General features: G+C 36.5%; 1 protein-coding gene across 5 annotated transcripts in view; it reads left to right on the forward strand.

Annotated features, from left to right (window-relative positions):
• Positions 1-18,496, forward strand: part of LOC118012372 (sodium channel protein type 1 subunit alpha) — a 153,413-nt gene that overhangs the window by 89,406 nt on the left and 45,511 nt on the right. The window contains exons 11-17 of one of the 5 annotated variants that reach the window (XM_035007848.1): positions 1,969-2,253; positions 3,429-3,809; positions 5,072-5,204; positions 6,016-6,254; positions 7,778-7,951; positions 8,939-9,295; positions 10,706-11,188. In XM_035007848.1, the coding sequence (XP_034863739.1) occupies positions 1,969-2,253; positions 3,429-3,809; positions 5,072-5,204; positions 6,016-6,254; positions 7,778-7,951; positions 8,939-9,295; positions 10,706-11,188 (2,052 nt within the window). The remainder of the gene's footprint in view (positions 1-1,968; positions 2,254-3,428; positions 3,810-5,071; positions 5,205-6,015; positions 6,255-7,777; positions 7,952-8,938; positions 9,296-10,705; positions 11,189-18,496) is intronic. The other 4 variants (XM_035007849.1, XM_035007852.1, XM_035007850.1 and 1 more) reach the window with 4 other exon arrangements.

The raw sequence follows: 18,496 nt of genomic DNA on the forward strand, positions 1-18,496 counted from the left end.
TATGCTATGTTAGTCACCATACATTACATCATTAGTTTTTGATGTAGTGTTCCATGATTCATTGTTTGCGTATAACACCCAGTGCTCCATTCAGTACGTGCCCTCTTTAATACCCATCACCAGGCTAACCCATCCCCCAACCCCCCTCCCCTCTAGAATCCTCAGTTTGTTTCTTAGAGTCCATAGTCTCTCATGGTTTGTCTCCCCCTCCAATTTCCCCCCTTCATTTTTCCCTTCCTGCTATCATCTTCTTTTTTTGAACACATAATGTATTATTTGTTTCAGAGGTACAGGTCTGTGATTCAACAATCTTACACAATTCACAGTGCTCACCATAGCACATACCCTCCCCAATGTCTATCATCCAGCCACCCCATCCCTCCCACCCCACTCCCCACTCCAGCAACCCTCAATTTGTTTCCTGAGATTAAGAATTCCTCATATCAGTGAGGTCATATGATACATGTCTTTCTCTGATTGACTTATTTCGCTCAGCATAATACCCTCCAGTTCCATCCACATCGTTGCAAATGACAAGATTTCATTCTTTTTGATGACTACATAATATTCCATTGTATATATACACCACATCTTCTTTAGCCATTCATCTGTCGATGGACATCTTGGCTCTTTCCAGAGTTTGGCTATTGTGGACATGGCTGCTATAAACATCGGGGTGCACGTACCCCTTCGGATCACTACATTTGCATCTCATGCCTTTTTAATGTTTTAAGATTTTTATAACTAAAGGGGAAATTTGATTTTGGAAACTTCTCAGCTGAAAAACTTACTGAATGGGTACACTGGCATTAGGAGAAAATCCTAAGAAGCTATCTTTTCTTAGAAAAAAAGTTTTGGTTATCATATAAAAAAATGTTCATCTGTCTCTTAAAAGATTGTCTATTCTTTTCTTTAACCAAAAATATATAGACTTTTAATATGGTTGCTTACTTGCCTTTCTTATACAGTAAATAAAGAAGTGATGAAGTAATATAATGTTCTCTGACAAAGCAGTATTCAACAGGCACGTGAACGTCACGAATTTTATGGAGACCAGGTCACCTATGGATTGCTTGGTCTTATAGGGGGGTGTCAATACTCATCATACAATAAAATGCCTGTCCTATCATTTCCATCTTCCCTCATGCTTTCTTTGCATACAGACCCTGTGTCTTTCCTTTAGAATAAAGTTGTTTGGGGAATATTAATTTATTGGCAAGAGTCCCTGTATTGAGGGTACTCTGAGAACAATGGTAATAATCAGAAAGTGCCAACTGAGTACCAGTACAAGCTATCATCAAAAGCATTGTTTTCATTCCATGCCCACGTGTCCAGCAAGAACCAGTGCTGAGCTAAAGAAGCTGGAGATGGTATTTGGAGAAAGGGATGTCTTGTCTTGCTTAGTAGAAACTGTTGACTGCCCTTTCTCCAGTCTTCTGGATTATGGAGGGGCAAGGAAGGGATTTTATCACCTATAAATTTGATTGATAATATTTTGGCAGCCCAGTTTCAATAACTGGGGAGAGGACCTCAGTTTTTTATCTCATTCCTCCTACCTTGGGATATGACCTCAATTAAGTTATTAGCTTTTCTTCCATGCTGCAGTTTCTTTTTCAGAGAAAAGAAGACAGTGCTAATTAAATACCAATTTTTATAGCGACTCAAATCCCAAAAAGTAATATAAGTTTATGTTCTTGTTGATGCCTGATTGATCCTTTCGAATATGTGGCCTTTGCAGTGTAATATAAACACAATAAACGTTAGCACAGATAAAGCCACATTAACCCTGAAAGCCTTTATTGGATAGAAAGGAGGGGAAAATCCCATTTACATTGCAGAGCTTCTTCTATGGGCGATCAGCTTGAGTCAGCTAAATGTATTTTTTAAATATCATGCAAATACTTGAGCTTAAAAAGATGAAGCCTTTGCTAATGCCATACTAAAACCATTTCTCCTTCATGTATGTAGCAGGCAGCTGCTGTCAGTGCCTCAGAGCATTCCAGAGAAGTTAGTGCCGCTGGGGGACTCTCTGACAGCTCATCCGAAGCCTCCAAGTTGAGTTCCAAGAGTGCAAAGGAAAGAAGAAATCGGAGAAAGAAAAGAAAACAGAAAGAGCAGTCTGGTGGGGAAGAGAAAGATGAGGATGAATTCCATAAATCTGAATCTGAAGACAGCATCAGGAGGAAAGGGTTTCGCTTCTCCATAGAAGGGAATCGATTGACATATGAAAAGAGGTACTCCTCCCCACACCAGGTATGGCACCGCGGAGTGAAAGGATGCATGGATGAAAATCAGAACACTGAAGGGAGGGGGAGAATTAAATCAGATTTCCGAATTGTTGTCAACTGAATTGACTGCTATGTTTATTACATTTAAACCTATTATTTCTTCACGTAGCTATGAGAAAATTTTACTCCATGTATATATAAGTCTGTGGCTTTCTGTAGCTGGGATCCACACTGGGTTGAAAGTCAGAAGACCTGGATTCTCATCCTGATACTATCTGCTGATACCTTTTGAAACTAATGCCGTTTTTTCTTTCTGCTCCTCAGCCTCTTTAATGAAAACAAAAACCAACAAAACATGTGGATACGGGGCTGGCTGATCAATAACTTCTTTTGGTTATTTTATGTTGGTTTTTTTCCCCTAACTTTCTTATAAACCATATGTGCTTCTGAAAATATCAGGTGTGGTATACATTACCAAAAAGCACATTACTCTGAATTTCAGAAGTTTGTGCCTTACAGATGAAACAGGGATCATAATGAATGTAAAGTAATTTTAGAAAGATGGCCTAAAACTGTGAAAAGTGTTGGAATTCCTTGAAAGGAAAAAGCAGTAAGAACAAATGTGTCGGGCGCCTCGGTGCCTCAGTAGTTAAGCGGCTGCCTTCGGCTCAGGTCATGATCCCAGAGTCCTGGGATCGAGTCCCACATCAGGCTCCCTGCTCAGTGGGAAGCCTGCTTCTCCCTCTCCCACTCCCCCTGCTTGTGTTCCTGCTCTTGCTGTCTCTGTCTCTGTCAAATAAATAAATACAATCTTTAAAAAAAAAAAATCTAAAAAAAAAAAAAGAACAAATGTGTCCTTGTGAAGGTCATGCTGCCAATGTTTATTGAATGTTGATGGTGTCCGTAGTATGTGCTAAGGATGTTTCCTTTTGAACTTGAAAAATGGTGATTCAGGGTTTTGTTTTTTCGGTATCTTTAAGTTGTGATCTATCTCCCCATTCATGATCTCAAGGACTAGAAATCTTCTCTTATAAAACCAATTTAATTTGAGCATATAAAGTGAGAATGTTAATCAAAAGGAGTGAATCACAGTCTCTTACGAATACTGAAATGTCCTTAAACTTAATCTTGCAAAATCAAAAGCACATTTCAAGCGGCTATATTAATATGATTGTACTTTTTTTGGTTTCAAACTTTTAGTCTTTGTTGAGCATCCGTGGCTCCCTATTTTCTCCAAGGCGAAATAGCAGAACAAGCCTTTTCAGCTTTAGAGGGCGAGCAAAGGATGTGGGATCGGAGAATGACTTTGCTGATGATGAGCACAGCACCTTTGAGGATAACGAGAGCCGGAGAGACTCCTTGTTTGTGCCCCGACGACATGGAGAGCGGCGCAACAGTAACCTGAGTCAGACCAGTAGGTCTTCCCGGATGCTGGCAGTGTTTCCAGCGAATGGGAAGATGCACAGCACTGTGGATTGCAATGGTGTGGTTTCCTTGGTTGGTGGACCTTCAGTTCCTACATCGCCTGTTGGACAGCTTCTGCCAGAGGTGATAATAGATAAGCCAGCTACTGATGACAATGTAAGGAAGTTTTAAATAGTTCAGGCATGGCTGGCCCATTATTGCTGCACCAGCCAGTGTTTCTACAGAATGGAACCCTTTGAGAATGATTCGTGGTTGGTCAAGCTGTGAATGCACCTGCATCTTGTAATACATTTAATAGACTAACCAACTAAAACTTGAGGCCTCAACACTCTCTTGCATAACACCGAATGCATTTACTTATTAAACGTGCTGAGAATAAATTAGACACAATAATAAATTACTGCCTCCAGTTGGTGGATTTGTTATATACCCATACTGAGCTTAGATAGCAAGACATCCTCTAAAGCTTTGGTATAAAAGTAAATGAATGATTCCTCTGTTTAAGTATAAAGGGTGTATAATAAATCTTTCCAACAGATTCTTCACTATAGCTCTGACTTATTTTAGAAGATTTTCAAGAACACTGTGCCTACATGGATAGCTTCATTGTTATCTTAAAATTTCTAGTATTCACATTTGTCTTCCTAAAAAAAAAAAAAATGCTGATATAAGTCTTCTCAAAATGAGTCTAAATGACAAGACATAAATAAATCATTAATACAGACAGATAAAAGAACTGTCTGTACAAACATATGTTACATGTTTGTGAATGTGTATGAGGATGAGGAATTTCTGAACACATGCTGCCTCTTAGTAGATGGGTAACTCACTTGGAAGTATATCAGCATGATGAGGCATGACTCAGTCAGAATTAGATGACTTATTGCTTTGGTACCCTGGATGAAACTGTTGTCCGTGTAGCATGTGTGTGTTTCTCACATACAGTTTGTGTTGTCAATGACCATCTATGTCTTGCGTACAGAAAATGAGGTGGTGGCTACATGTGTTGCAATCATCTGTATTTCTTGAAAAATAAATGGCTACCTTCTCAAAATAAAATGCCTGACCATTTATATGACTTCTCAGGTTGTTAGTTTTATACTATTAGTTCAGAAATGAGGCTAACTGTTAAATATGTCTCTCAAGCGATTTATTAACTATATCAAAATTACATCATGTCTCATAAAATTACAAAAGTAGAGGGTTAAAAAACTCAGTTTTTTGCTGTTTAACTAAATGGTTGACAGTTTGGATATTCCAGGTTAATGATACAATAAGTCAGCAATCTCTGCCATCACCAGCTAAATATGAAAAGTGCACGATGCATGTGTTTCATGAAATTCACTGTGTCACATTTGGTTCTTTGCTTGGCATATTGCTCAAGTTAATCATTTAATACATTAGTATTTTCTTTATAGGGAACAACCACTGAAACGGAGATGAGGAAGAGAAGGTCAAGTTCTTTCCATGTTTCCATGGACTTTCTAGAAGATCCTTCCCAAAGGCAAAGAGCAATGAGTATAGCCAGCATTTTAACAAATACAGTAGAAGGTTTGTTACACATTCCATTTTCATTCAATTATTTTCACTAAACTTATATGGTCTCACTTGAAACAAATATCTCTATTTGTAAATTGGAAACAATACATTCCTAAAGAGAATATAGTAGATCTTATTTAAGAGTTATTACTTGTTATACCTAATCATATATTCTAGGAGCTTTAAAAAAGTTACTTAAGCACAATGATAGTGAAAATCTAAAGAATGTTTTCCTGTGTGGGGCAATTCCTTGAAAATGCAGAATAAAGCAGCTCTGTTAGAGCTGCTAATCTCATTAGTCGTAGTGACCCTCTCTTCTGTTCCATTTAGCTTAGGACTTCAACATCATCCTAAATCCTATCAAGATTGGAGGGGAGGAGTGGGTCATTTCACAGAAGAAAACAAATTTAAAAGATGATTCTTGGCTCCTATAGATTCCTACCCTATCTCTTATAGGTTTAGGTTGACAGTTTAGCCAGATATTAACATAGGATTACACACAGTATCTACATTTCTGCAACTCATGTTCCTATTGAAACTTCATTTAAAAGGCCATTCACTTCAGGCCAAGTGCTGAGCCAGATTATCAATGCATACGAGAAAAATACTATTCTTTGCTACCTCTGCTCTATGTGTATGTCTGATGAAATATCTTCAGGTGTCTAAAGAATAAATTCTATAGTTTTTTTTTTAAGTACAAAAGAGGTTGACTCTGTAGCAAATAAAAATGTGTTGATTACTGAAAAACAAGTCTAGTGGATCTGAAATAAATATATATGTGTACAAAATATATCTTTTGGTTCTTTTTTTATTTTTAATTTAGAACTTGAAGAATCCAGACAGAAATGCCCACCCTGTTGGTATAAATTTTCCAACATATTCTTAATCTGGGACTGTTCACCATATTGGTTAAAAGTGAAACATATTGTCAACCTGGTTGTGATGGACCCATTTGTTGACCTGGCCATCACCATCTGTATTGTCTTAAATACTCTTTTCATGGCCATGGAGCACTATCCAATGACAGAACATTTCAATAATGTGCTTGCTGTAGGAAACTTGGTAAGCATATTGGAAGGTAAATGTGTTCAATCATTGAATTTTCTGTTTGAGAAACTGTTTCCATTTAATAATAGCTTAAGGCAGTCTTTCTTCCACCTTTCCTACCTCCTGGCTCCCAAAAGATGAGAATTATATCTAACTAGCTACACCCTACTTTTTGCCAACCATTATAGCCCTTAATGTCAAAGCAAAAACTGAGGAAGAGAGCAATAGGCATAGGCCTACAGTACTACTTGAAAAGTCAATATTGATATTTATAATTTTTTCAAGATACAGAAGGAATTTAAGGACATGCTTTTTGAAATGATATTATCGCAGTTTCCCTAGCTGTAGAAGGCTTAAAAAAAAAAAAGTAGATCTTTTTATTTTGCTTAGTCATCATCATTATAAGCAAAAATTTAACAACTCAAAAATGTATTCAGCTTTTCCACTTCCAAGATCTAAGTAGGACATGTATTGTTTTATCCATCTATTCTATATCAAAACCATCAAATATTAAAAACCTTCAGTACATTTTGTGTATTATTTGATTAGTAAGGCCATTTTTGGTAAAGGTTGTCACCTAAATCCTTCTCTTCTGTGCTTAAAAAACATGAATTATTAAAGTGTTTGTCAGTTGACTCAATTTAGGAATACTAGCTTTTATTTGCTGAAAGAAAGAGGACTTTAAAGTAATGTATGTATTTTTTATATTATTTGTTTTGAGGTGTAAGATTTTTGATGGTAAAAAACAAAACATGTAGGAGCACCTGGGTGGCTCAGTCATTAGGCGTCTGCCTTAGGCTCAGGTCATGATCCCAGGGTCCTGGGATCGAGCCCCGCATCGGGCTCCCTGCTCGGCGGGAAGCCTGCTTCTCCCTCTCCCACTCCCCCTGCTTGTGTTCCCTCTCTCGTTGTGTCTCTCTCTGTCAAATAAATAAATCAAATCTTAAAACAAAACAAAACAAAACAAAACATGTAAAGCATCCTGCATTGTAGTATTTACAGTTTTAAAGCACTGGTATTTATACTATGGAAGTAAATTTATTTTTTCACATGCTTAACAAATTGATAATAGTAACACACATATTATAGTAATAGATATATGCGTATAATAATGATTGGATTTGAGGAAAATGGGAATACGCCTATAGATAAATGAAAATGTTCATGGGCAAGATATCATGAGTACCTGTGCTGTATAAGGTCTGGAGGAACAGGCAGTTTGATGTGATGGAAGTTAAAAATAGATTTGGACCCAAATCCTAGTTTTGCCATTTTCTAGTTGTATGATACCAGGCAAGTCACTGGTAAAGTAATGTTTGTATTAACCTGCATTAGCCACTTCATAAACTTCTGTGGCAATAAAATGAAATAAAGTAAATGAGACCTTTCTTGTAAACTATAAATTACTACACAAATGTATATAGTAATAGAATCATTATGAGGAAATTAGTATAAATATTTTATTCTGTGATCAAACACTAAGTCGTTCTACTTTATCATTATCTGATGGAATTAAAGTAACTTTGTTTTGATCATAGGTTTTCACTGGGATCTTTACAGCAGAAATGTTTCTGAAAATTATTGCCATGGATCCTTACTATTATTTCCAAGAAGGCTGGAATATCTTTGATGGTTTTATTGTGACACTTAGCCTGGTAGAACTTGGCCTCGCCAATGTGGAAGGATTATCAGTTCTCCGTTCATTCCGACTGGTAAAAAAAACAAAACGGAACAGCAACAAAAACAAAACCTGTCCAACAACCAGGGTTCTTACGTAGTACTCTCATAGGTTTTATTATGCAACTACTAATATTTTTAATTTTTGTGTAACATTTGCATTGTCAAAACTAACCCTAAATGGAAAGAAAAAATTATCTCCACTCATTTAGAAAAATCTTTATTTAAAAAAAAGCATAGTCAGGTAAAATTTAATATATAACTCAGTTGCCGTTGTGACTAACTATTATTTCTAGAGATGACTACAGTTAATATTTCTGGATTGAAGAAAATATTTTTAATGAAAATATGTCACATTTTAATAGTAACTTGAAAATATAAACAGCCCTTTGTATGGTGGATGGTAATCAGATGCAAGGTGGGCATGCAGAAAATTCCTAATTTGACCTCTGGAAAATATGCTCCTTCCCTAAATCAGAGGAGAAAAATCTGTAGGATTACTTACCATGCCCTTTGATTTACATATATGTCCTTGCAAATCAGGGAAATAATTACAGGTGTGAGAAATCTCCAAATTTTTAAATGCAGCCATCTAGCTATGTCAGTGCCCCAAAGGAGTATTAATGAATAATAAACAATTTCCTCTGCTTATAGCAGGGCTCAATATGGTGTCATTTTGCATGCTATTGATAAATGAATATCTTTTCAACAGAGATTATTGTGATTCAGATGTTAATATTAGTGTCAGGCCTGGTATGCCTTAGAAACACATTCACAAAGCAAATTAAAGACGGCTGGACCCCAAGCTATCTTAAAAAATTCACTCTTAGGGAAAATGATCTACATGGTTAAAATATGGATGGACAAGATTCTTCCTAGGGGGTCCAAAAATTAGCCATGAGCCTGAGAGAGTTCAAGGGCAGGGCAGATATTGTAAGAGATTCAATAATAATCATTTCTTGGTAAACCTCAATATATGTAAAGATCATAATAATATATATTATTTTTTTTTTATTTTCCAGCTTCGAGTTTTCAAGCTGGCAAAATCTTGGCCAACATTAAATATGCTAATAAAGATCATCGGCAATTCAGTGGGGGCTCTGGGCAACCTCACCTTGGTCTTGGCCATCATTGTCTTCATTTTTGCTGTGGTCGGCATGCAGCTATTTGGTAAAAGCTACAAAGACTGTGTCTGTAAGATCTCCACCAGCTGTGAGCTCCCACGCTGGCACATGAATGACTTCTTCCACTCCTTCCTGATTGTGTTCCGCGTGCTGTGTGGAGAGTGGATAGAAACCATGTGGGACTGTATGGAGGTCGCTGGTCAAGCCATGTGCCTTACTGTCTTCATGATGGTCATGGTGATTGGAAACCTGGTGGTATGTACCCATTTAAGGTATCTATTTCAGAAATAGATTAAGAGCATAATAGAATGGTGACCATTTTGTCCAAAACAAAAACTATGATTTATAATTTATAAAGTCTCTAGGCTTGGATATGCATATAGTCTCACTTTGACAACACAGCAATATAGCTGTGACCCTAGAGTTTTTGTTTTTGTTTTTTAAAGATTTTATTTTATTTATTTGACAGAGAGAGACACAGTGAGAGAGGGAACACAAGCAGGGGGAGTGGGAGAGGGAGAAGCAGGCTTCCCGTGGAGCAGGGAGCCCTATGCGGGGCTCGATCCCAGGACCCTGGGATCATGACCTGAGCCGAAGGCAGACGCTTAACGACTGAGCCACCCAGGCACCCCGACCTTACAGTTTTTATATTGAAATCAACTTCATCAGTCATTTCATCACATTTAGTATATGCATTTTAATAGAGTATCCTACTGAAGACAGGCCTTGAAGGATATGCTGGGAACGTTTTACAAATTCAGAGAAAAGGGAGGGAGAAGTCTGAAAAAATTTTTAAAGAAAGCTTAATCTTACTTGCCAGTATAAGACTGAAGAGTGGTGTCTTTAGGTGTTCATAAATGATTTTACCATTTCCTTGCCTCTTTCATGGCATATAGCGTTCAATCACTCTATGTCATATGGCAGGTGCTTTAGCCAAGCTAGGTTAATCAATTTTCTAGTGGTTCTCAGTCAAAATAAGGGTGGGCTAGTGAGGCCTGAGATTACCCAAATGGAGTAACTGGTCAATTCTTCTCTTAAGTTGGAAACATGAATTACTCTTTATAATATAGAAAAATTTAGTATATTCCAGAAGATACATATAATTAAGTGTCAGTCTTATGGAAATATTAGAGATTATTTATAAACAGTTCTCCTAATTAATCAATAGTGGAGTATGAGAAATATAATAGGTTAAGAAAATAAGTGTCAATGCCTATGTTAAGGTACTGATTCTTATTCTGGATCATAATGATTATTTTTTAAAATTTCTATCTAACTCAATATCTCTGTTTATCAAAAAGGAACTATAGAATGTATTTAAGTGTGTAATTGCAAACACCAGTGATTTTTAAGGTTAGAACTTTTGTGTGGTACATATTTCAATCTGTTTTCTTGTAATCATACAATTTTAAACATAGCTAAACCTTAGGTTAACTCATTCAACTTCTTCATTCTGTAAGTGGGAGAATGTGAGACCAACAGAAATCATGTCTTCGCCCAAGGACGTAGAGTGAGGTAGCTATTGAGCCAGATCACAAATTCAGATTACCCAACCTCTAATCACTGTGCTATGGTGTTTCCTCTACACTTAGAGGAATAAGTGATCCCAATCTGCTCTTCTTTACATTGGGGTAATATTATAATCATGTCTGTGTTATTTTTAAGGTCCTGAACCTCTTTCTGGCCTTGCTTCTGAGCTCATTTAGTGCAGACAATCTTGCAGCCACGGATGATGATAATGAAATGAACAATCTCCAAATAGCTGTGGACAGGATGCACAAGGGAATAGCTTACGTGAAGAGAAAAATATATGAATTTATTCAACAATCCTTTGTTAGAAAACAAAAGATTTTAGATGAAATTAAACCACTTGATGACCTAAACAATAAGAAAGACAGTTGTATGTCCAATCATACAACAGAAATTGGAAAAGATCTTGACTATCTTAAAGACGTGAATGGAACCACAAGTGGAATAGGAACCGGCAGCAGTGCTGAAAAATACATTATTGATGAAAGCGATTACATGTCATTCATAAATAATCCCAGTCTTACTGTGACTGTACCAATTGCTGTTGGAGAGTCTGACTTTGAAAATTTAAACACAGAGGACTTCAGTAGTGAATCAGATCTCGAGGAAAGCAAAGAGGTAAGATTTTATAGATGTAGGTAGGTATAAATTTATATATATACACATGTATTATTGCCTATATATAAATATATATGTGTGTGTGTATCTTGCTGCCTTTGGGTAAATCAGATTTGTGGTAATGAGACGGGGAGAGAAAGAGTACAGAGATATAATGGTAGGCAGACCCTCATCTCATTTCACATGTCCACAGATAATGGATTCAGGGGGAAAAATGATAGATCATTTTTGTAAAACATTGTATAATTTTTTTCAGGATATTAATTTGAGTATTATCCCAGTTCAAATGTTGTTCATTGAAGATTTGGGTTTTACTAAAGAACCAATGGAAGCTGATTTTTTTAAATGATTTTTATTTTTATAAAGTTGGTTCTAAAGTACTGTTAAAATAAATTTGGCAATATTTTTTTCTAGTCCGATTTTTTTTTGTCTTGAATCTTCAGATTTACATTTACTATTTGGTGAAGATTAATAGCTACCACATGCTCTGTTGAATTAAAAAAGAAACTTTCATTACAAAGACCGTCCATAACAAATACTTTTTCTGCAAAAACTTTACATGATTTATACTGTTTTTGTCTGTATGGTTCAGGGCTAACAGAAAAAAACTGATCTTTTTATTAAAAAGTGACTATCCACTGAACCACCGGAGGCAGTTCTATTTCTTTATATCTGTATCATTTTATATATTGGATTATCATTGCATTAATTAAAAATTTAAATATTGGGGTAGTAGAAACTTTAGAGACAATGTAATGCAGCATTTCTCAAATTCTGAGTCATGACCCAGTGGGAGTTGATAAGCCAATTTATTATACCAGTAATTTTTTTAATTGTAATTAAACAGAATAGATGATACCAGAGCACATGGCATGATGTAGGGAACACTGATGAATGAAGCTCCAGCTGCCTATGCTGAACTCAGATGCACTGCTTTCCTAATCGGAGTGCAAGCCCTGGGTCTGGGTAGCAGTGGGGGTGGGGGGGAAGGGGGGTTGCCTGAAGTGCAGAGTTCTTAAATGTGAGAAACACTGTCTCAGCTCTTTGAAAGTGGTGATCATGAAAACTTCTGGACCCCAGGCAGAATGGATGGCTTCTTTTTTGGTTCCCAGAGATAGAAGGCAGAGCATAGGTAATAAACAACTCATGCTCTAGGCTCATACATCTCACATCTAGCTACTGATATGTATGCATGTCTCCTTTTATATTGTGACATGCTTGAATATGTTTGCTACAAAGCAGGCACTCAGATTAAACTTTTCCATCTCATTTAACTGTGTTTAATAGAACCATTTTGAAGGATTCTTATTATCACACTTGCTCTGATGGGAGCACACTTGAAAATATAGTTTTATTCCCCATGATCCAGACTCCATTTTTCTCTTGATTCAACCTAATAATGTGTTAGATATTGTTGGGGGTTTTTTTTCTTTCTTAGACATTTGCCTTGTCAATTTATGTTGGGCATCTAGGAAAGCAATTATCCGTCATCTTTTTTCCAAAAATTGCTGTTGAAATGCAGTTGTATCTCAACCAGTTGAATTTTTATATTCAATACTGAAACTTCTATTCATCCCCGTTACATTTCAGTTTCTTTCATTTATTTTTTAATTAGCTTTCTGTAAATATTCTTTTATAAATTACCATATTGTCACAAATTTCCTGGTACTTTAGTTCACCATTTATTTCTTCCTTCTTGGTCAGAAATAAACCCATATAAAGTTATTTCTCCTCATTGCTTCCTTAGTCTTATATTGTATTCTCTTCAAAGCAAGGCACAATTTATATGATGCTCTTCTTTTAGTGGAATTAAACTGATGATAGGTGCCTCAAAAGATGAAGATTCTTTATTCTAAATTAGGAATGCAGCCTGTAGGGTATTAAAGTAATCTCATCATTTTGGTTCTTTCTGTTTTAGCCTTTATTCTTTTGCCTACCTTCATTTATTCAGCAGTTACCATACACCAGATATTGTACTAGATAATGGAGGATACAAATGAGCCGTAGTTTTGCATATATGTATGGTAATGATCACATGTGTGGTAATTATCATATACATATATATGCAAATATATATACATATATATACACATACATATATAGCTGACCCTCCAACTACATGGGTTTGAACTATGTGGGCCCATTTATACATTGATTATTTTTTTATAAGTACTGAACTGTAAATGTATTTTCTCCTCCTTATGACTTTCTTAATAACATTTCTTTTTCTCTAACTTTATTGTAAGAATATAGTATATAATATATATACAAAATATGTATATATTAATCAACTGTTTATGTTATCAGTAAAGCTTCTGGTCAACAGTAGGCTATTAGTAGCTGAGTTTTGGGGGAGCCAAAAGTTATATGTGGAGTTCTGACTGCACAGGGTGTTGGTATCCTTCACCCCTGCATTGTTCAAGGGTCAACTGTACATATATTTGGATTTTAGAAAGATAATCCTCAACTTTTAAATATGAATTTCCATGTTGGGACATACCTTTATTGACTCACAATGTTACCTACCATGGGCTCTGCTAGACCTGTTCCATTTGAATATGTTAATGTTTCCATGCTTGGATTTCAATAATGAGCCTTATCTATTATGGATCATTATTGAAATTATATCAGTGCCTTGGGTTAAAGTTATAAATGGTCATTGTTTATTATCCATTTCCTAAGCATTTGTTTTTAGACATGAAAGCCTATAATTATAATGTTGTTCATAATAGATTATTCTCTGGAGCCAGACATTGTGTTATATGATTCCATTTTAGCCACATACCATATGGCCTTACCTGACTATCCGGTCCTCAATGCTCATCTCAAAAATGGGGATAAAATCACCTTCATACTTTCTGTGGAGAATTAAATGAGACAATAAATGTGAAGTAGTTAGCATAGTACCTGACAAATTATAAATATTCAATAAATTGTCATTATTATCATTACTAATAGCATTCCCAACACTCTGTTGGCCAGTGTTTTCTTGTAAGAATTACTAGTAACATATTCCACTGTTAGTCCTTTTGTGTTGTCTGCCTTCTGCCCTCTGTAATGAATTACTTTACAGGTTTATCTGGAAAAGTGACAGATTTTGTATTTTCTGTTTCATTTTTAAATTGTCTCATTAAATTCTTGTTATGGTAGACTCCTTTAAAAAGTTAGGAAACTTTTTTTTCTAAAGAGCATTCCAGTCAGAAAGAATAAATGTACAGAAAGCTAGAGACATGACACAACATGATGTGTTTAGACACAGTAATAGTTTAATGTTTCTGGGATATAAAGTCACAGGAGATGAAGCTACAGGAGTATGCAAGGAGCAGACGGCCCCAGCTTCCAGAAAATGAAGAAGGGACTACAAATGAAGAGACATGTAAAAGGGAGACCTGCATTTGTTTTGCTTCCCCCATAAGGTGCACACTTATGCACCACTGTCCCCCATTCCAGGACAAATTTTTCGGCTGTCTTTCTATAATTGTCCCGTGTTTTTCCCCAAATGTAGGAAAGGCATAGCATGGGTCACACTCAACACTTCCATAAGTCCCAGCAGACCTCAACCCACAAAGTACATTCAAATAACCTAAGGAATTGTTTTTAAAACCTTATAAAGGTTTCTTGACTCATGCAGTAGTAAGAATAATGGAACAGCTAGAAATATGGGTTTCCACTGAAAATTAATAATAAGGAATGATGGCTTAGACAGATTTTGAAGAGCTTTAAAAACTGGGCAAAACTGGCAATATAAAATCATATCTCTCCAATTAGAAAATGTTTCTTTGTCTGAACGTGTCCGATCTCGTCTGATCTTGGAAGCTAAGCAGGGTCAGGCCTGGTTAGTACTTGGATGGGGGAAAATGTTTCTTTGGTTACGGATTGTATTTTATATAATTTTAGTCTTCTGAGGACCCCACTGCAAAGTTGGGCACAAATATGTGCTCAATAACTTTTTGAGTTTTGGTTGATTTGTTTGGATAATGAGACTAAAAGTCTGGTGGCCTTAACTCTACCGTGGACAAATCACTAACTCTATATTATCCCATTTCCTAATTTGTAAAAGGAGGACAACTGTCCTCTGGTGCTTATAGGAATATTATGAGGATACAAAAGCTATTTGGAAGTTAAAAGTGCTCAAAAACATAAGGTGATAACAGCACAATTACTACTATAATTTTGTCTGCATAAATACTTTTTAAATGAATTGAGTTATTAATCTTACACCGTTTGGAATCAAAACAATATATTACCAAAATAGGGAAAAAGTACACTTATTTTTGCAATGAGTGAGCCCTAGAATGAGTAAAAATGCCATTTGGACCTTTGTAATTCAGGTCATGCTAATAAAATATCATTTGTTGAGTGCTTACCACGGGAAAACACTGTTTGTAGGGTTTTACATGCACTGTCTCACTCAATCTTCATGCCAACAGATAGATATTATTCCAATCTTTTGGATAAAGACGTTGAATGCAGCGTTTAAGTAGCTTGCCACCGTCACACAAATTGTAAGGACTGATCCTGGACTAGAAGAATCTAGGCAGTTGGCAACATAGTCTATGTGTTATACAAAATCTCCTTAACAGTGCCTGAAAAAATATTTTCTTTGGCATTACTTTAAAATTAATGACATTGTTTATTGAAGAACTAAGAATAGGGAATAGGTGTCCATTATAGAGTTGGTCTCCTTTTTTTTTTAAGATTTTTTTTATTTATCCATTTGACACAGAGAAAGAGGAATCACAAGTACTCAGAGCGGCAGGCAGAAGGAGAGGGAGAAGCAGGCTCCCCGCCGAGCAGGGAGCCTGATGCAGGGCTTGATCCCAGGACCCTGGGATCATGACCTGAGCCAAAGGCAGACACTTAACCGACTGAGCCACCCAGGCACCCCTAGAGTTGTTCTTAACTACCAATACCTCTTCACGGGTCATAGGTTAATGGCATAGTCACAAGTGTCTGAGTCCTCTCCCTGCGTCCTGGAAGATTCTCTTCCTTCTGCACTGGCCTGCAGGTTAGACTGATCTGCTTCTGAATCCCACACTGACCTACGGAGGTCTACTTCTAATTGTAGAGCATTTAATCTCTTGGACTTGGTTACTCCAAGCTATGTTTTAGGAAGATACCCTTCTGAATTTAATGCTACCTGGAAGAATCTTCCAAATCATTTGGAAGCACTTCTATATTTGCATCCTTAGCTTATGGAGTCTTTGAGAACAGGTGAAACACTAACCAGGTCCTACTCACTTTAAGGCCACAGTGAGTACAAAATGTTTATTAAGTGAATAAATAAATGAGTAGTGAACGCTTACTTCTAGACTCTCATTTGCCCTCTCAATTATAACATCTATGTTAAAATAATATTTATTTGCTGCTTTATGGATATTCTTTCACTTAATACTTTTACCTTTACTGTATTTGGGTTAAAGAACATATGACAATTCCCAACTGAAGCATATACTGCTCAGCAGACTAAATTTATACTACCACGGAAAGGTCTATGGTGAATGCCTTATGTGGACAATGCTCAGTTTTTAAATGTACCTGAGAGCAGGGGTTAGTCCATTTCATTTACCAAAGTATAGCCCACCTTCAGCATGGTGCCTAGCATATAGTAGGTGCTCGGTAAATACCTGTTAAATAAAGAAATAAGAATAGGAAGTTTCTGGTTAATCCTGAATCAAAATGGATATGTATGAAGATTTTTGCAAATATCCCAATTCATGAACACCATGATAACATAATTTTCCCCACTGAAAAGCATCACACAACATATCTGGGGATATTAAAAATCTCGGGGAGATGGGTGTGTATGCCCCCAACTGCTCTTTTTTCTGTATGGTCTCTTCACAAATTCTCATGGTCTCTGATGTAGCCACTACTGTCTCCATCCCGTATTACACTTTCTCCTTCAGAAGCCCTTCCCACAAACTTACATAAATGGAGAAGACTTCCATCCTAAAATAAAATAAAATCATGTAAATTTTAAACGTCCCTTTGATCTCATCTCTTCCTTAAGTTTCTGTCCTTGAATTCATTGCCAATCTTCTTTAAAAGATAGAGTAGGTTATACTCAGTGTCTTCCCATTTTCCACTGCTCAGTCACCTTCAAACATCTTTCTGGTTTCTTCCCCTACCTTTCTCTCTGTCAAAAATCACTGATGTTCTCTTATTTGTCAAGTTCAGTGACCCTATCTCACTTGATTGTCTGCAGTATTTCCTAATTCTTTAAGCTTCTGTCATTCCCTGGCTTCCAAAAAGCCAGGCTACTTTCCTCCCAACCATAAAAGCTCTCAAATGGCTTATGAGAAGCCCGGATTCATCCTCAACTTCTCTAATTGGAAGGCCCTCATCAAATTTACTGCTAAATCCTGTGGATTTTACCTCCTAAATCCATCTCCAATCTTGACCTCCCACTTCCTGTCCTATTATTTCTTCTGTATCACTAGAATTACCCTCTGAAACACATTTCCTAGGGAGGAAAAAAAGCAGTCTTAAATATATCATGAGCAATTGGACAGCCTTGATCAGACTCATTTCATCAGTCTAATTCCCCATGACTCAGCTCAGTTCTAGTCACACGGTTCCATGAAGTTTCTGTCCTTGGACTCTATCATTTCTTGTTAGAAATTACCTTCTTCTCCTTGCCATTCTCTGTAAAATCTAACAAAACAAAATGACCTTGAATCAATGTTCAAGACTTTGTCCATATATTCACTCCACAAAAATATATTGTTGCTCTGTTGCTCACTATATCAAACAACTCTTAATTCTGGAAAGCCCTCTGAATTTCCCCCAACTAGAACTACTTGCTGCATACAATGAAAGGTTTGCATTGCACTCTATTTCTCTGTTGTATATCTGTCTATCCTACTTACTAATTCTGTGAGCAACTCGAGAATAAGAACTGTGGTCATATATATCTTTGTACTTCTAGTAACTTCCACAGTACCTGGCACAAATGAGGTGCTGGATCGGTGTTAATTGGCATCATATAAGTTAATGACATGTTTCATGTTATCAGTCATACCATCTGAAAGTATACAAATGAATAAATCGATCAAGACTATTCCTAAGTCAAATTAAGTACACAGTTTGCTTTTGGATGCAGCTTCTCTCTGGGGAGGGGGCAGGGAGGAGAGTAGAAGGAGGAGAAAAGAAAACACTCAGAATTTTCATATAATTGCCTCACAGATGTTCATGGAGCTCTTTGTAGAGTCCCATCTGGACATGGTTGGGTGTGTCCCTTCCAGCTCTTGTCTATTTCCTTATCCTGAGCTATAGTTTCTCAGGGCCATGATCTGTGTGAGATGG

This window comes from Mirounga leonina, unplaced genomic scaffold (assembly GCF_011800145.1).
Source record: "Mirounga leonina isolate KUSES-001 unplaced genomic scaffold, KU_Mleo_1.0 Mir_151, whole genome shotgun sequence".
NCBI classification, from domain to species: domain Eukaryota; kingdom Metazoa; phylum Chordata; class Mammalia; order Carnivora; family Phocidae; genus Mirounga; species Mirounga leonina.